We start from the raw sequence: 20,378 nt of genomic DNA on the forward strand, positions 1-20,378 counted from the left end.
GAGGTTGGCAGAAATGGTTGCAAGAAACAGGCACATAGGTCATTCTTTCATTAATGACTATGAATTTTTTTAGGTCATTTGTTTTCATTGTTCTTTTTATCCAGTGCTTTGCAGTTAACATTTTTCTTACAATAATCATGGATGTCTATTGGCTGGTTTGAATGGCTTTTATACTCTGTAAGTGAAAATGAGTCTTTAACACTACCCTGGCAGGTTATGAACCACAATCTGTAATCACGACTTTTCTTAAAGGGATGAGTCTCCTTTAAGTTGTTAATAAACACGTCTGGCTTCAGTTAGGGTTTCAAACTATTATTTCCAGATGGTGAGACTTTCAGATCTGATAAGCTCTCATACATCCTACCAAGTGGAACAAAATGCCACAGCTTTGGCAATCATCGTGCTGTTAATATGATGATGAGAAGAATAAACATGCTTCCTTATGTTTCTGCCGGTCCTCCCACCCCAGGAAAAGCCATTGGATTGTTAAGCAATCAAAATGTAAATGGATCGCACTCAATGTTAGTATCTGCTTTGCTTTTTCCCATTTTAATCAAATTACTTCATTTATCTGCGTGTGTGTCCTTTTAATTGAATGTAATTCACATAATTTAACACTTATGTATAAACAGATTTTATGGCTATAGTTTATTTAGTACCGCCACCACCATTATATAATTTCTTATTTCCAGTCATGCTCAAAAGAAAACCTGTGTCTGCTGTCAGTGCCAGCCCTCATGGCAATGAGCATTGGGCTGTCTGTCTCTGTGGTTTGTCTATTCTGGGCATCTTACATTGATAAAGTCACATAGTGATAGTATTGTGTGTTTGCTTTCTTTCTTTATATAAGGTTTTCAGGATTCAGCCAGGCTGGAGTGTGTGACAGTCAGAGCTTTATAGCTTCTTATTCTGTGTGGCACTCCCCTGTGGCACTGTGTGTGTGGCACTCCCCTGTGGAGCGAGGCCTTACTTTGTTTAGAAGCTGATGGGCATTTAAATTGCTTTCCCTCTCCAGCTATTATTACTACTATTGCTATGAACATCTGCTGTAGGATTCTGTGTGGATGGGTCTTTTGCTTTCTGGGGTCTACATCTAATAATAATCTAGGCATGGACCTGTCGGATTAGAAGGTAACTATGTTGACCTTTTTGGAAGATGTGCCAGTGTTCCACGGTATCAGCACCATTCTGCGTTCCTACCCACAGTATTTTCCCATGTCCTTACACACTTACTAATTTTGGGTTTGTTGTTGTTTTACTATGACCAACCTAATAAGCATGAAACAGTATCTTGTGATTTTGATTTACTCATAATTAATCATTTCTTTTCATGTACCTATTGGTCATTATATATATGTTATATGGGGAAATACCAATTCAAATTTTTTTCCTATTTTAAAGTGGGTTATCTTCTTTAAAAGAAACAAAAACAAATCTTTATTTGTGTACATGTGTGTGTTTCTCTGTATAGCCCTAGCTTTCCTGGAACTCGATTTGTAGATTAGGCTGACCTTGAATTTAGTGATCCACCTGTCCGTACCTCCCAAATGCTGGGATTAAAGGTGTGTGCCACCACGCCCATATATTTAAACCCCTGACATGTAGCGCTATTCTCTCATTTCCTTGTCTTCTGCCATGCCTCTGACAAAAACCATCATCACACTTTATTAAAAGTCTACTCAGATGTCCAGACAGTGCCCCATCTATTTATCTATCCTTTGGCATTTGCAAGCTGCACGTTCACACAGCCATCTACTAGGTGGTCCTAGTAGTCCATTGCCAATTCAAATTTTATCACTGGCTTTCCTGTCTACTGAGAAAAAGAAACTGGGACTGAGGAGCTAAATGCTAATAAACTCATGAATACCCGGGAGCCCTGTAGGCTCCTAGCTGCTGACTAGAGCAGCTGCTGCAGGCCCCAGAGAAATGAGGTTGACTTTTTATTTTTGACTTAAAAGTTTAAAAAAAAACAAACTTAGGAGTTTGGCTTTTTTTTTTTTCCTCCACTGCTAAATCGTTATCGGGTACATAACTTGTATTTGTTGAATCAGTTAAAATTGTAAAACTTTTCAGAATGTTATTTTGCCACCATGTAAAACCAAGTCTTACTGTGTGTTAATTTTACCTGTTAATTTTTTGGAAGACCAACAGAATTCATGCTCGAACATAGGAATTGGGGCAAGGGTGAAGGTCTGCATTTGTAGAAGGCTTCACTGTGGAAGTCTTGCACCGACCCTTCCCACCACTGCCTGGAGGAAGGCCCTCTCCCAAGGTGAAAGGCGGGGTATGTATGCTGAACACACACGCCATGGCAGAAGCTTGTGGGTTCCAAGCCTGGCAAACCCAGCCCTAGTCTGAGATCCAGCCACAGGTGCAGTGAGAGCAAACGAAAAGACTGGTAGAACTAGGATTTCATAGTGCAATCGCTGGAGACTCACTGACAGAAACTTAGTCCTGGGCGCAGCAGGAGGAGATCCCTATGACTTGAGTTGTAAAGTGGCTTCATCCAAGTTGACTGCCGGTGAAGTCAGATACATTCCTGGTACTGTAGCTCCAGAGTCCGGTATAGATAGAACTCCACATACCACACTAATGGCTTTGTTATTTGCAGTGTGGTGGAGAACTCTGAAAGAAAAATAACCAGAATGACTCAGGGGCATCATGGTGGCGTAGGCTTAGATTTTTCAAAGCCTACTTTTTAAACAAGAAGGTTCTGAAATGCTTTAACCTTCCGTCTAGCCCACCGCCCACCTGAGGCAGTCGAAAGGAAAGGTTAATGGGGAAAAGGAGGCTGTGGACCCGTTGAGAAATAGTTCTTTGGAGCAAATCCAATCTGCGTTGTTAGGGTATCAGCAGTTCAGTTCACACAGATCAGCAGAGGCAGTTTGATCCACTTGCAAACACTATTCATGAATCAACTACAGGTTGATACAAAGGGAACCTCAAGGCTCTGCCAATCGCCGGATTTGTGGAAGTGTGGAAGCAGCAAGAAGCCACTGGAACACCACCAGAAGTTCTTTGGTGTGTTTCTCTCTATGAAGTTACGACAAACTATGACCAGCAAAGAATGGCAAGGCATAACAATACCATCCAGCGTCATCCACTGTTCCTTGGGCTATATTTATAACCCTTTCCAAACACCATGTGTTCATCAAGTGTTAGTTCTAGCAAAACATCACACGCCCTTTTCCCAGGCTGCTTCCAGAAAAACACCTTTTTGTGCTTTCAGCAAAAACATCCTCTCACTTGTCTGCTTCAGCAAAAACATCCTCTCATAAGACAGTTTCCAGAAAAACAACACCTAACACAACTGAGTCTCCAAGAAACCAGAAACGTCCACTTCACGGTGGTTACAACTCAAGATGGTTGCTGGAAGTCAAGTGGGATGCACATAGTGTATCATACTTTTAGGCGAGGGTAGGAGGGAGACATTGTTTCCACCTCGGAATTCCTAGGAAGAGTGTGTATAGGACAGTTCTTGTCCAGATGAACTTGACTGTGGGAGGGGTGAGCAGAAGCACTGAGGTGGCTAACTGTAGTCAACCTTTCCTTCATCTGTGTTCCACTGTCATGCCAACACTGTGTCACACAGAGAGGTCTGCAGCCCCACACAGAGGCCCAATAGGGAAGGACAGACTGCAGATCATGAAGGAAGGTGAGGGTGGGGGAAGAGTGGGCAAAGATACTCCCTTATTCAAGACCTTTACAGAGGGACTAGCCAACTTTTTGGCATATTGACTGTGCCATATTCACTGTCCTCTTGCCTGAAGCCTGCAGCCAGATCCTTCTGGTGTGCCAGTGTAGGTCCGTAGTGACAAGGATGTTCCTATGTGTGTTCCTGCTAGGCGACTCTGCCACTCTCCTCTACATCTCTGCTACTCCTGCCTCGATCCTATCAGATTTGCATCTGCCTTTTGACAAGATCCCCGGGGTGGTATATGCACATCAAAGTTTGAGCAATAGACATTTTGTGATGTGATGTGTGTGTGTGTGTGTGTGTGTGTGTGTGTGTGAAAGAGAGAGAGAGAGAGAGAGAGAACCCAAACAGAGGCTGAGTAGGGCATCAGGTGTCTTCTTGCTTTATCACTTTTCGCCTTATTCCCTTGAAACAGGCCTCTCACGAGGCCACACCCAACTTTTTCTGCAGTGCTAGGATCTCAACTTAAGTCTTCATGCCTGTGCATAGATATTTGCTCTGATTTCCTTCCTTCTGTGTGCTGCACATGGTCCAATCAAGGCCTTCTGAATCAGCCCTCTTCATTCGCCATAGCGTCCCTGGTTTGGACTAGCATAGCCTTGGTGAGATCTTACTTCTGACTGTAGGCTCTCTCAATTGCTGGGTGAGTAAAGGCAATCTCGGCACTGATATGAAGTCCTCCCAGGATTGTGCATAGTTCCTTAAGAACCCACTCTCCTGGTCTATGTCTGTGATTGGTCCTCACAGACTGGAGCTCACTGAAGGAAGGGGTGTGTATCAGCCAAGTTTATGTCTTTACACTCATGCCTGGGCCTGAGACAGATCGATGTGTGAAGTAAATAGTGACAGGATTTAGTTAGGTCATTGAACCACAAAGAAAAATATTTCAGAAGACACCGAAAATGAAAACCAAAACCAAAACCAAAACCAAACCACACATCATATGATTCTTCTTCTGACTCTGAAATTTTTATTTTTGCCCTAATTTCAATTCTGGATTTAAAAAAAAACAAACAAACTTTAGGGCCCAAAGTAAATGTTTCTCAGTTCAGTTAATTGGAATGGATGAAGGGAAGGACTTAGTAAATTTAGATACACGGAAAATACCTTGCATTAACTTCGCTCAACCCTAGTTTTGGTGTACATGTGGTTGGTGACCATGACACCTGTCAGAGCCATAACTTTGTTTGAAAGTCTCATGAGAGAAACATCTCAGGGCCATGCATAGCCCACAAAAGCTGGTATCAGCCAGCTTTGCTTCGTACTCAAGCCGGGCACATTTGAATTATTACACTACTTTCCAGTCACTGCATATGGCCTTGTTTTTAATGCTATTAATGACTTTCTAAAGTTGACAGTCTATTATGCCCATTGTTACAGATGAGGTGCAGGCAGCAGGATATAACGTAACTCATAAGGTGATGAGGCCAGGATTTGGACACAGAGCCAAAAGGAAGCTGTGTCAAGTTAACAACTCTAGTTTACATAAATATTTATTTATAATCAAATTTGGTATTAAATACATTATGTAAGACAACAACACAACCATAATCACATGTGTGTAATCACGAATAAGATAGCATTTATAAACCAGTATTTTAAATGTTATTATTTACTAGGATTATATTTCCTATAATCTGCTTGAAAAGGCCTTTAGCAAAAGATCTCTAGTAACATATACCCATTAATTTATAAAAAGTCCAGCTTTGATAAATAAAACATTATACTTGTTTTCTGTTACAATCTTTTAAAAAAGATATGATTTTTATGTTAGCCATTCTGTTACAAATTATAATATGCACAATATTTAAAATGTATTTAAATATTAAAATCTGTGTATGTAACTTTTCATTTTATAGCTTAATTAAATCTTATGACTAATGAATGTTGTTTCATAAATAATTAGTATTTTATGTTTTTATGAAACATTTAATATACCCAAGGGTATTTGAATAGGTCTTAGGGTGTTTAGAGTATGTTAGGATTAATCAGAGAAGATCTCCATGTGTTGCTGAGAGATCAGACCATGCAACTGATCTCATATAAGAGGTTTACTGGGGGGGGGGTGAAAGGCCGTCTCAGAGTATAGACGAGAGAGAGAGAGAGAGAGAGAGAGAGAGAGAGAGAGAGAGAGAGAGAGAGAGAGAATATAGGAGAAAGAGGATCATGATGTTGGGAGGAACTTTTAAATGATGCATGTGTGCAATAGGGAAAAAATGCCCAACTTGCCACTCATAACAACCACAGCTGGTGGGGGATGGCCTCTATGCCAAGTCCCTGGAGGGCAGGCTGGTAGAGCACCTGATATATAGCATTAGACCTTTACAAGACTTAGATTTGTAAATCCGCATGTGAATTTTAATTGGGCAAGCCCCCCCTCCCCCCTCCACCTCAATAGCTGAGTGGAATGTAGTTTTCTGCTGTGCCTCAGGCTGCTTTCTAGAAGGTAAAGAACAGCCACAGGTTTGTGGGTGATCGGTTTTTTTTGGGTGATCAGGTTTATGTGGGTGATCGGGTTTTTGTGGGTGATGAGGTTTATGTGGGTGGTCAGGTTTACGATGATTTTCAGGTTCCTGAGAAAAGCAGTGAGCAGAGTAGTGACAGGTAGAAGAAGTGTCCACTCTGTGTTGGTGGCACTTCGAATATTTAAAGGGTCTCTGGCAGAAAAATAGAAGCAAAGGATACCCATGTTAACAGGCAATGGCAAACAGGAAAACTCACTAACAAAGCTGGAAGAGGGATTTCAGCACAAATCCTTAGGAATGCTGGAGGAACACAGCCTAACCTGATTTCTGGCTTCAAGACAGAGGAATAATAAAGGATAGTTAAGGTGAGCTTGCAAGGTGGGAGTTAATGAAGGGATGGCAAAGGAAGATTGTAGAATTATTAGTTTTGATATAATTATTAGTTTTAATTTTAAACTAATTCTTATTTTAGTACCTCATTTTAACTCAGTAGTAGTAGTAGTATTTTTTAAAACTTGTTATTATAAACTATCATTTTTATCAGGTTTTTTCAGATAATTTTCCATTTAAACTAAACAAACTATTCGTGATTTTTAAAAATTTCGTTGCCCAGTGCTTTGCTAAACTCACAGGTTAGACCAATTTGGAGGCAGTAAATGTTGCCTGTTAGAGGGAACAGGAAAACCAGGTTATCCTTTCCTATTTCTTACCCCTAAACGTTTCAAGTTGGAAGTCAAGGGTTAGCATACACAGAGCCAGCTGGGGCACTGGGGATAGTTAGTCTCCTCCTGAAAGGGTCTTGTGACATCTCAAGAGATATGGCGTTGGGGGTTGGGTGGTCAGGGAATACCACAAAAATCATGCCACACAACAGATATCATCCAAGAGATTTATTGGGGAGAGGGGGATGAAAAATGTCTGCCTCTGAGCAAGGATGGAGTGATAGGCTTAGTCATGATGGTTAGCTTGCACATAGGGAAATATGGCAATAGTGGTAATGATGTTGCAAGGTCATTGATGCTGTCATTGAAGGTAAGGTAGGGGTGGGGCATGAGGGAGCACCTGGTTCTGGAATGTGGGGAAAGGGCTTTTTTGGCAGTTCTCAGGATGCCCAACCCCTCTCTTATGGAAACAGTCCTCTGCCCACCCCTCCCCCCAACCCCTCCCCGCTGCACATTTCCTCCTATCTCCATACACTTTTACACTATTTCTGAAAAGCCGTCTGTCTAAGCTTGCCAGGACATGTGTGCCTTTGGTCAGGCTTATGCCATACTTTGGGGGTCAGCTTTCTCAGCATTCACCCTGAGACCTCCCTCTCCCACTGGTTCTCTGGAATTATTCTGCAAGGTCATAGAGATGTGAAGGTTTTGAAGACACTGGGTCCCTCCTGTGTGAGCCGGGTGACCAATCCCTCCTGTGTCTTCCCCGGGCTAGCCAGGAAAGTTCCTCTGACTCAGGGATGGGGTGGGGTTGTTGGGTTTCCGAGGTGTGTGATGTTTCCTCCAACTCTTGAGGTCTAGGGGAACAAGTGTTTCTTGTCTTGCCTTGGTGGGCTTCTCATCAAGCTCTCATAAAATTTCTAAACTAAAGGCTTGCCTAGGTCACAGCAGAAAGTGAAGAGTTAGGTTTTTGAGGAGGAGTGTCAGGAGACACAAGCCAAATGCTAATAAATCAAAATATTTTGACCTGCAGCAGTCCAATAGATGGATTAGTCTGCTTCCATCTTAGGCTTAAAAGCAGTTTTATAGTAAAAACAAACTAGGTTTATTCCTGTTTATGATTAAAGGATTGGACTATGCCCCACCTGTAACTTTAAGCACAAATGGTTCTGTACTGCCTCTTCCAGAAATGGCATCTATGTCTTTGTTTCAAAAGGTTATTAAAACTACCTTGCCACCATGTCTTTGTTTCAAAAGGCTATTATGACCACCTTGCAATCCTGTCTTTGTTTCCAAATGTTGTTATGGCTGCCTGTTATGTCCACCTCACTATGACCACCTTGCAATCCTGTCTTTGCTTCAGAATGTCTTTATGACTAACTTGCTGTGCTCATGTTCTGCTCCTGTAACCCCACCTATTTTGTCAGCCAAATCCCCCATTAGGAAATCCTCTACCCCTGAGCTATAAAACCCTTGTCTTCCTCACATCCAATTCTGATCTCTTGAGCCCTGCTTTTAGGGAGAGACAACCCATGCACATGAAGTTTTTAAAACTTGCTTTAATTAATTGCTTGCTTTAATAAATTTGGCCATAATGATTTGGTCGGTGGTCTTTCTCCTTGCATCTTTGGGACTAATACCATCTCTTCACATCACTGAAGTGTTAATCCATCTATTTCTTTCCAGGAATTCTTATTCTCAGCATTTTTATTTGGGCCGGTAGAAGGAAATTTGGGGAGGGGAGAAAAAGGGAAAGTGAGCATTGCAAAGAAGAGGGTCGGTCCATTTCCCTTGCTTTTTAATTGCATAGGATGAAAAATAGTAATATTTGTTCTGGCAGGCAATGGGATATTGTAAATAATCAGAAGTCTGGATAACTGAATTATCAAAACTCTTGTGTAAGTTGACTTTCTCATAATGTCAAAATGCCTGACGAAAGAACTCAAGGGAGAAAGGGTTTGCTTTAACTCACGGTTTGAAGATACAGTCCCCAGTGGAGCAGAGGTCTTGGTGGTTGAAGGGCTTGCAGCCCAAGTAGAGGTGTGAGGCGTTTGGTCTCATTGTATTCATAGTGAGGAAGCAGAGAGAGGGGAAATGTGGAGCTCAGCTTACTTCCCTCCTCCTTCTCCTGCCCCATTTGTTCAATATGGGACCTCAGACCAAAAGATAATGTCCTCTCTACCCGGCATCCTAGTGTACCTTTCTGGAGAAACCGTCACAGACAAACTGAAAGGCATGTCTTGTATATAATTTTAAATTTAGTCAAGATGACAGTGAAGACTTATTGTCACTGATTTAGTCGGTGGTCTGCATGGACCACTAAGTTTCAAAGCAATGAAAGCAAAGCTTAAGCCGCTTGCTATGGCAGGGACACAGAATCAACTGTGACTTGTGGTTCAGAATCGTCTTCCTTGTCAGGAAGACATTGAGATACTATTTAACCCTCAGTGGTGTCAGAAGGAGACCACTTCTTAGTCTACAAGTTTACAGAGTTCAAGTCTCTGCTGCAGAGAAACCTATTAGATCCTTAACAAAATCATCCTTCTTCTGGAATCAGACTGAGTTAGCTGGGTGCTAGACAGTGCAGAGAATTGACTCAGATGGCTGACTTCTGGCCTTCATATGCACGTGCATACACATGTGCACCCTCACACACATGTGCACCTGCCCACATGCACACCTACATAGACACATGCACCCTACACACAAATATCCATACACACCTGATCATAGCCCGAAAATATCCTTTAATGATAGAGCCATAAAAAAAATGACAGGAGATGACATGTCAGAAAGAATTTAATTGAGGTGTTCGATGTAGTGACAGACAAGAGTGTGTGGGTAGCCACAGTGGTGGATAGGAAAGGGAGAACAATCTTGCCTTTTGTATATTTGAGTTGGGAAATTTGTGTGTGAATTTTTGGACTTGCGTTGTTTCCAGTGTGCCTTTATTAATATTGATGGCACAATAGTTTTGTTCTTAAGGACTTGAAAACAAAATAAAAGCTTTATAAACCCATACATCTGGTTTCTAAGCCGGAATTCCTGTGAGGAGCTTGCAATCATGTGACCACTCAGATCTTGAGGAGCAAGAAAAGATAAGGAAAAGGCGCAGACACACTGTGATGTAAGGCAAGGCAGAAAACTGGCCTTGTGTGCTTTGTGTTATTGCATAGATTGTGTGTTCGTTAGCTTGCAATAATGAAAGCTCCTTCTATGCTTGTCACTAATGTTCCTCTCAGAAGAGCCCTGGGAGGACGAACATACACATTATATCAATGCTCAGTGTGATGACATGGCTCAGTAAGTATTCTGGGGGTAATCATTTTCCTTTGTCAGTAATGTTTATTTCTAGCTCAAATTAGTTTATGTACTAGTGAACTATTATTAAAAAGGTAGTGAACTATTATAGGTATGTGCATGCCTGTGTTTAGGGTCTCTTACCGACAAATCCCTCCAATGGAATGCTGTTTTGTTTCTAAGTCCGAGCCCAGTGCAATGCAGCTTCTATTCAGCTTCTATCCCAGGTTAGTTTTGTAACTGTGGAAAGTAGAAGCCCCTGTCATTGGAAGAGGAAGAACAATAGGCTGAGCTGTTGCTGCTGCAAACCCTTACCACCACCACCACCCCTCTTATTTTCTGATCTATCATTAGTCCAGATAATGGACCATGAAGCCTATCTTCTCCTTCAAACTTGAGTCTTCACATTTAAGAATCCTTAGCTGAGGTCTTTCTCCCTGTGTTTATTCTTTGTGGGCTCTGTGTGTGTGTGTGTGTGTGTGTGTGTGTGTGTGTGTGTGTGTGTTAGCATAAGAGCTGGAGACAGCATGGGAAGGTTTCTTAGAGCTGGAATTCTATGATCTTACTTTAAAGCAAGGAAATCAGGCTCAGGTGAGACCCCGTCCTCCTGGGTAGTAGAAGGGCTCTTTGCAGTCAGCTAATCTAACTGTTGCTCCAGTCTAAGGAAGCCACTAAATTCAAGAAGTTAAAGTTCACAGGTGGTGGAGCTAGAATTTGAGCTTGTTCAACTTCTATCAGTTTTCTTTCCAATCTACCTCTGGAGCCGCTTAGGGGTTGCCTTGCAGTTGTTTGGGAAGGATTGTTTTTATATACCAAGATTCCTTTTCCATTAAAAGCCCAAAATTTACCCAAAGCAACTTGATTGATGGTTTCTACAAAACAAGTGAACACAGGCAATTCATACAAAGCCAGAAATGAGGATGCCATGCCTTTTAAATTTATTTAAAATATTTTTAATAATTGATATCTTAACTATTCATGAACATATGAATTACATTGGACTGAGAATACAGTTCTCTTCTGTTTTATGTAGCATTAAATGATTTAAGACCTCCCAAATATTCAGGTTGAAGTGCATGTTCCTTGCTACCTGCCTCGATGTTTTGAGTTCTTAAATGGAAGACACACACACACACACACACACACACACACACACACAGAGCCTTGTATTTAATATGTCCTAATCAGCTTAATGACTGGGCCACTCCCAAACCTCTACATTGTTAACACCTCCTCTCCAATACTCCTGAGTAACTACTTACTAAAATCTCTATTTTATCTTTGTTACCCAGACCCAATGGGGCCTTGGGGTTACTCTTCCGTAGCTCTTACATGATTGGCATTCTGTCTTCGGTAGCCTCTCAAGCCTGGGTCTTTTCCTTTTTCGGCTTGTTCCTTCCTCGGTCCCCTTGTCTGTGAACCCTAAGTCTGGCCTCTGTCTCCCTGCCCAGCCATTAGCTGCCAGCAACTTTAGCTAGAATTTGGAAAATATGTGCATACTAATATGTACCAAGGCAGCGTATGCAGAAGAATAGAGTTTAGCTAAGGTTATAAATCTTCAAAACACATCTTATGGGATTCATCCATGTGGGTGAAGACTGGACGATTGCATCTGAATGCAGCTTGTTCCTTAGAATTCCCTTTTCATTGCCCTATGGTGACTAACGGGGCCATTTGAGTTCCTGAATTTACACATTCAGTGATATCCTCCTTGAATCTCCTGTGATTTAGTCTTTTTCCCCTCCAACTGACATGTCACTCGTCAAGCTGACACAGGATGAAAGAAATGAGAGTCACCCCGCTCATTTGTCACTTGATTTTAAACTAGGTACGTGTGTGTTGAGGGAAGAGAAAGAAGAGCAGTTAGATGTTATTTGAAGTATTTGGGACAAGATAATATGAAAATCTTAATATTTTATGAGTCTTAGCAATCAACGTCGTTGTTAAATTAGACCTCCATAGAGTGGATGATTTTCACATAGACAGCTTTAGGCAAGATTTCAAAGAATCTATGACATTGCTTGTTTCTTTTCTTCATTTCAGTTATTTATAACTAACCTATGATTTATTTCTGGAGTTTTCCAAGCAATATTTTGAGACTGAGATTCATGTAGGTCACGGAAACTTTAGCACACAAGGGAGGGGATCCAGGGCTGCTGGACACACATAAAATCCTTGGATTAATGAGATTAATGAGAGGCCCTCCTAGCCAGATGATGCATTTAGTTGCCAGGGGAACCAACCAATCTTGTAATTCAAGGCATTCATTCCTAGGGAGGGGAACGGGTTGATCAACCAATAGTCAATAACGTAGTCAATCATGTCTGTATAATGAAGCTTAAAAACAAAAGACTTAGGTTCCAACACTTCCAGAGAAGTGAACGAATTGTGTTTTGGGAAAGTAGTATGCCACAGGGCAAGGAAGTTCTGTACCCTTCTCCCATTCATGGGACTGTGTATCAAGTCCCTGGCCATTCATCCCGGTGCTCTGGAATACCCTTAATGTTTGCTTCAGTTTTGCAATCTGTTTTAGTGAACTAATTGAACCCAAAGAGAGGCGCATAGGAACCCTGACTTAGAGAAGTTCGGCTGGAAACTCAGGCCACTACCTGGGCTTATGTTTGGCACCCAACGTAGAGCAATTTCATGAGATGCTGTCTACATTTAACCTGGGGGAATCTGATTTCTTAATAATGCCCATGTCCTTGTGTTTACATAGTTACACAGCTCAGAATATAAGGAAATCGGGGTCAGAAGCTTCATAAATGAACTCTTAAGGCTAGGGAGATGGCCCAGAAGTTAAGTGCATTTATTGCTTTTCCAGAGGACCCGAGTAGATCTGCTGCTCTCTTCTGGCCTCTACAGATACTTCACTGTGTGTGCAACCCTCCCGTCAGCCACCCGCCCTGTCCCCCTCCCCATGCACAGAGCAGATACGCACACATAATTAAAAATAAAAATATAATTCTTTTAAAATATACTCTTGAGTTGATAGATTTAAGCGTGTCGTTTCTTAGAAATAACTAGAATAATCAAAAGCATTAGCCAACGTCAGTGCTCCAAAACATGGCACCTGTCAGAGTAAAAGTGAATTTGTTAGATGTGAGGATACACATCTATAGTCTCAGCAGCAAGGCGGGAAGATGGCAGGGTTGAAGCTAGCTGGGATATACAGATAGACCTTGTCTAAAAACAAAGTAAAAGCTATTTCTTCCCATTAAAATTATAAAAACTGCACAAATAGAGATGACCTTATTAAAATTTATCTTTTAAAAGAGTTGTTTATTTACTTTAGTGTGTGTGTGTGTGTGTGTGTGTGTGCGCGCGCGCGCGCACCCGCGCGTGAATGCAGTGTCTGAAGAAATGAGATGAAGTTATATCCCTCAAAATTGGAGTTACAGGTAGTTGAGAGGCACTCCTCATGGGTGCTGAGAAGAGAACCTGGGTCCTCTGCAAGAGCAGCAAATGTTCTTAACCACTGAACTAGCCCCCAAAATTTATTTTATAAAAAGCATGTTTGAGAAAAATGCAAATATAACATGAACTATAAAATACATTTAGAGTCTCTCCTGTGGGTAAAGTATAAGATGACTTGTGAAAAGTGTTACAGGAGCATACAAAAGATAATGAGTGTGGGGACTGCGGATGTGGCTGTTAGTGCACTTACTGAGCATGCGCGACACCTGCACTCACTGAGTATGCGCAACCCCTGGATTTACTGTTCAGCAGTATAGAAGGAAAGGGGGGTGGGGGTGGGGGGAAACAGAGGCAAGAAGGGCAAGAGGTTTGATAATGATGAATCTTTTCTTTTCCATGGTAGTCTTTGATGATGTGTTGTTATACTAGAGCGAACTGAGGAAGAAATGAAAACAAAATCCTCCATGTGAAGAATATTATTTCTTATACTTTTTAATGTATGCTTCCTATTCATTACCTTTTGGATTCTGTACGTCTAAACGTCTAGGTTTGAGAGGGATGGTCTAAGCAGCTTTTCCTTGCCTTTGAAATTTGCATCCTGCAGTACTTGTGCATTAAATTATGTGCTAGAGAACTGAAAACGTTTCCCCTTTCTTCCCCGTTTTTCTTAGGAATTGTCTTAGGAGTCGTGGTTCGAGGACACAGTGAGCTCTCAAATCTGGATAAATTCTACTTTGCTTTTCCTGGGGAAATTCTGATGAGGATGCTGAAGCTGGTCATTTTGCCGCTGATCGTATCCAGCATGATCACAGGTACCTGGTGTTCTCTGATTATTTCAGGAGTGCGTGAGGACCAGGGTTGCTCTTTACTAATTATGGGAAAAAAATCAAAATGCATTGAATGCATCATATAAGCATGCGTGCACACACACATGCACAGAGCCCTCATTTGCAATGCACATTTCCTTGACTTGAAATGTGATGGGATTCTCAAAGTGTCATTGCTGCAGTGTGTCGCTATCCCTCTGGCACTGTTGACCACAGCCCAAACCTACATTTGTCCGACATGTGATGCCTTGTGTGCAAGATGCTGTTTTTAAATGTATTATGAATAAAACTCTATCTAGGGCACAGAAGGGGAAAAATGCATATTTGGCCATGGAAATGTCAGCTTGTGTCCTCCGGGAAAATTCGGTTGTCAATTTTGATTACCTTTTCAGTAGCTGGCTCCTTTGGTTCCCAGCTCCTGCCCTCCTGCCCACTAGCCTCTGTGCAGCTACCCTGAGGGTGCCTCTCCTCCTGGCTCCTCACCCACTTCCACTCCTCCACAGAACTCAGCATTAGCTACAGACATGCCCTGCAAACCTGCCATGGTATCAGCTGCCAAGAGCTAAGGGCAAGGTTTCACTGGGGTTTGCAACCTACTCTAGAAGACCAGTACTTTAAACTCTGCACTTACAGTACAGTTAGATTTGGATTTTTTTTTTTTTTTTGCCTTCAAACATTATATTGCAGAGTTCCTTCAAACAGCAACAAACATTCTTATGTGGATATTAAACTTGTTGTTGTTGTTGTTTAATGCCAAGTATGTGGAGTTGGTATACAGCTGTGTGCGTTCTGGGCTTTTTTACACGGATTTAATTCTGGCACTTGGTAAAATGTGGCATGATGATGTTTCTCACTAGTGTTATGGGCTTGAAAGGGGAAGGTTTTATGTAACTATCCAATTAGGAGTCTTGACATGTCCTCCTTCCAGAACCCTCTTCTATACTGCTATGGCAAAGGCTCAGCCTGTTGAGTCCTGATATTAGAGGTGGGGATAGGGGTGTCAGGATTTGCTGTCTTCATCATTTTCTGAAAAGCTGTCACATTTGCCTATTCTCAAGAGCCAAAATCCAGTCAGACCAGAGCCCCCCGGGACCATTCTTCTTAAGTGGTCTTGGTGTTCTTGGTTTATTAGAAACCTATAGAGAACATCTAATTACTTTTATTTAGGAGTTTAATTATTTTAAAATTACCATTTTCTTTTAAGCCTAATAGCCTGAGGGGTGGGAGAACTGAAGAACCATCATTTGTCTCATATAATGTTTGCTTATTCAAATTATTGAAAGCATTTAAAGTTTGGCAGAGTTCTTATAAATAGCCATATTTCCAGCATTAAAAAAAAAATCAAAGCTGCAGACACTGGGCTTCTGTTTCCCCACATCGTGTCCTGGAGCAAGAGACAGCTATTCAATTTAGCTGGCATGAATGCATTTGAGGACACCAAAGCCACCAACATTCTGCCTGGCCCCTGTAAGCACTGCACATAGAACTTAGAATTTTCTCCCTATCAAATATTGTACTCTTTTAGACAATATGAAGCCTTGGGCTTCTCTCTCAGCAAACATATTCACATCTCTCTCTCTCTCTCTCTCTCTCTCTCTCTCTCTCTGTGTGTGTGTGTGTGTGTGTGTGTGTGTGTGTTTGTGTAGAGACAGACAGAGAGAGAGAGAGAGATAGAGAATACTTTGCATGCATCTATAAAAGCTTAAAGCCATGTGATATATGACATAGTTTGATTCTTTTGGTTTATGGGGAAAATTAAAAAAAAATCAGGAGCTGAAAAGATGGCTCAGCAGTTAAGAGCACTGGCTGCTCTTCCAAAGGTCCTGAGTTCAATTCCCAGCAACCACGTGGTGGCTCACAACCATCTGTAATGAGATCAGAAGAAGCCCTCTTCTGGTGTGTCTGAAGACAGTAACCGTGTACTCATATACATAAAAAAATAAATAAATCTTAAAAATCTAATACAGAATAAACAGCAGATCCAAAGTTCATATAGTAAGCCAAGGTTTAGAAGACAGGTAAAATATATGTATGAATATACTACTTCTAGAGTAGTGTTTGGACAGTATCATTCTTGGCAGTAAATAACTCATCAGTTATATGCAGTCTGGAAATTTTTGTGTGTAACTTGGCCTTGCAAATTATGTAGGGAAATAACTTATAGCTCTTGGATCCCATCAGTAACCCCACTCTGTCTCAACTGTATTCCGTAGCTCTGGCCTGTATCTTCACTTTGCCTTCACCAACAGCCAGGAGCAAACACACTATTCAGTCTTTTGATGTGAAACAATGATGTGTCAAAGATTTGAGGGACAGGAGCAAAAGCAGGCCTGAGAGTCGATGCCAAGCTTGTGTTTCTAATTGTCAGGTCAGTGGGGAGAGTGTTTGCAGGAAGGTGGGGGAAGCAGACCCATTCTTCTCCTTGCCATATCAACTTAGAGACACTCTGGGCGGCAGCAGGGAACACGTTCTGACATTTCCATCTGGTAGTTCTTGACAGACTATATTCATAGAGACCTGTGTCAGACTCAGGTATAAGACATTTAGAATGATGATAACAGTGTGAATACATGTTACACACACAAAGTAGCATGCTGCAACTGTTAAAGGCCTGTTGGATACATATGGGAATGCTGTGAGAATGTTCCCAGTTTGACACAGAACAGAAGAATGAAACAAATCATGCAACACAAAAGACATTGTTACAGCCCTGACTCCATTACATTGTGTTCGCCCACAACTCAAAGATTAACAGGCTTTCGAGGAGAATAGAAATAAAATTCCGACCCATTGTGCTCTCTTCAGGGTTTTTTTGTTTGTTTGTTTGTTTTGTTTTTTTTTTTGTTTTGTTTTTTTTTTAGGGGAACGTGTAGTGTTTTTGAGATGTTTCTTTGTCTTGCTTTGTATTTTCTGTTGTTTAAGAAGGAACCGGAGCTTGGACGGGCTCTTCTCTGTGTGCTTCAGGCTTTGCCTCTGCTATTCCCTGCTTCCTTTCCTGCCCCAGGTCTTTTCCCTGACAGAGCAATGTTACTTTTACCCTGGCATGCCAGTCCTTCTTATACAAGCACTGTATGCATCCTAAGGCAATACCCTAAACCATTCCTGGTGGAGGAACACACACACACACACACACACACACACACACACACACACACAGAGGGAGGGGGTGGACAGGGCAACAGGAGGTAGTGTCAGGGCAGCTGGGAGTTTGGAGTGGGCTTAAACCAGTTCTCTGGGAATAGGTAGACATGGAAGAATCCCTAAGACTCAAACCCCAAACTAATAGAGTGAGCCTCCTGCAGGAAAAACAACAGCAAAACCAAACCAAACTAAAATGTAATCTGCCATCAAAGTATCCGTGGAATGAAAATGCATATTTTATAGCTGCTTTTCTTCCTTCCTTCCTTCCTTCCTTCCTTCCTTCCTTCCTTCCTTCCTTCCTTCCTCTCTCTCTCTCTCTCTCTCTCTCTCTCTCTCTCTCTTTCTTTCTTTCTTTCTGACATCAAGCATCCTTCTTGGTGATGTGTGGTTAGGAAAGTATACTTAATAGGGAAGTTTGAATTTAGACTTGATATTAAATTGTATGGGGTGATCTTAACCATTTAGTCAAAAGGTGACGATGATACACAGGTATGTACACAAAATGCCCTTATCTTCTAAATGTATATGGAACTATGTAGAGATGAACTGACATATTATCTCAAATTTGCCTTAGAATGGAAGAGGGAGCCATGGTATCGTGACCGAAATTTTCGAGACTGGGAGGCATAGAAAGCAGAAAGTTTCACCAGGATTTAACATCCTGAAGGAAGGGTACCTTCCTGCCATGGTGAAAATGTGTGCTTATGCCCTTTGAAAGTTTCAGTTCGTAAGCCAAATTCTATCAAACCAGCAGAAAAATTGGGGGAGAAACGAACCTGCCAGAGAAATAGTGGCTCTGGGAAAACTCAGGAGCAGGTCCACATGACCCACAGTTTATATCTGGGTTGCATCTCTTCAATACATTAAGTCTGATGGCTGGAGCCTCCCCCCACCAGCACAAGAAAATATCAGCTTTTCCCACCCCACTCTGAGATTCCAAGGCACAGCTGCCTGGATGTTCTTAGCTGCCACCCAGGTTGTAGCTGTGCTCCATTAGGCTCAGCTGTGCCCCCTGCTGGCTGCTATGGCAGCCACCACACACTGATCCTGATAAAGTTCCCCCTTCACTCCAACATCCAATCATGGGGGCTCAACAGTTCTCCAAAGCTTGGATAAGGACAGAGTGTTGCCAAGGACCAGTATCCAGCCACTCCCAAAAAGGGCTATTTAGTGTCTGTGCTCCTCAACGGGGCTCCCCACTTCTTGGCCAGCCTGCCTCCAAGATGGTGAAACTGCTGCCTCCATGTGAAAGAGTTCCAACGTGGCACACCTCAGCCTAACACACAACTCCTGATTCAAAAAAGGAACGGCTTTATCACTTCACAGACTTCCTGTCCTGGGAAGTGTGTCCTCTTCCTGTAATCTGTGTCACTGGAGACCATCCACCTTAGAGAAGGCCTCCTTTGTCACCTTGAAGGGTTGGTCATTGTGAGCCCCATCAAAGTACTTAACATGAGTACCTTCTGGGTTTTTGGATATTCAGCCAGTGGATCCTGGAGAATGTCCAGCCCAGTGTGGATTGGATTGATGTTGGCTTCTGTGATTGTTTCTTCCTCCAGATCAGGGAAAAGATCCTTTCCTGAAATGCCAGCTGCACACAAGAGCGTACATACATGGCAAGCCAGGAAACATCCCCAGCAAATGGCTCAAGGCACTCCAAGTTCATGCCAAGCCAAGAAAAGTCTTTTCCCCACTCCTCCCCCCTTTCCTCCCCCCAGGCCACCGTGTGTGTGAATTCCAGGACTGAGTTCATTTCCTGAGCAAGACCTATCACCAAACACTAGGCATCAATACAAACTGCCTGCCCTTCATTTGTCAAAGAACACCGGAGCCAGAATAGCACTGGTTGAGAGATCGGGTGTGAATCTGTTGTGAGATTCTCCAGGTTACATTGACTTGGACCTCAGAGAACACACATTATAAAGTGATCGTTACTCTAACTTCTACATTAGGACTGCACAATGTTTCTGGTTTGGCCCACACCATGAAAAGAAACCTCTCCTTTCCCATTACTCTTTAACCAGGAAAAAAAAAAAAAGAAGAAGAAGAAGGCCTATATGACCTTATATGGCCTTACGACAGGTGTAGAAACTCAAGCTGTAACCCTAGCAAGTGGGAGGAGAGGCAGGAGAATCAGAAATTTAAGGCCAGCCTTGGCTACATAGTAACACCTTAATTTGGAAGCTAATTTGGGCTACATAAGACCCTGTATAAAGAAAGAGCTGCTTAATGTCTTGGAAAGATGCTGTAACATGGAAAGGATGGAAGAGAACACACAAAGCAGACCAGGCTGAAGGACCTGAGGAACCCCACTGGCTACACTGACTCTTGTAAACCTGATACATCAGGTTGTTTTGTCTGGAGAAGGCATCCTTTTTAATATGCAAGCTTTGTTATTAAAAAAAAAACTTAAAAATGAAAAGGCATTTTTCACACGCCAAAACTAACCAGACTCAAAGTCTACATTCTTTCCATATTCATTTACTCATGGTCTGCTATATTCTAGAAACAATCTTATATCCAGTGGAAAGAATCATGCCAGGCACATCTCTCAGACAAGGTTTGTTCAGTTTTAATCTCCAAAGGTGTATTATAACCTCAAGTGCATGAAACCTAATGAGAAAACAAACACACACTTGTAAGAGGGTGGATTCCAGCCATCCCTGTTCATGGAACCGAGGCCTCCCAGTAACCAGGTCTGGGTGTCTCATGCTGACAAGAAGATTTGAAGGTGCGTGTGCCACTTAGTTGTACAACTCGGTATTCGCTAGACACCTCTGCTTGTAACCCCAGGTGGCTGAGAGCTTGAATGAGAACATCAGACGGAAAGCAAGCCTGTGAGCTTTCCCTGGAACTTCATGAGTGTATTCCA

General features: G+C 42.1%; 1 protein-coding gene across 1 annotated transcript in view; it reads left to right on the forward strand.

Annotated features, from left to right (window-relative positions):
* Positions 1-20,378, forward strand: part of Slc1a1 (solute carrier family 1 (neuronal/epithelial high affinity glutamate transporter, system Xag), member 1) — a 78,826-nt gene that overhangs the window by 29,669 nt on the left and 28,779 nt on the right. Inside the window, exon 2 of the mRNA NM_009199.3 lies at positions 14,210-14,350. Within this exon, the coding sequence (NP_033225.1) occupies positions 14,210-14,350 (141 nt within the window). The remainder of the gene's footprint in view (positions 1-14,209; positions 14,351-20,378) is intronic.

The sequence above is a fragment of the Mus musculus genome, chromosome 19, assembly GCF_000001635.26.
Source record: "Mus musculus strain C57BL/6J chromosome 19, GRCm38.p6 C57BL/6J".
NCBI classification, from domain to species: Eukaryota; Metazoa; Chordata; class Mammalia; order Rodentia; family Muridae; genus Mus; species Mus musculus.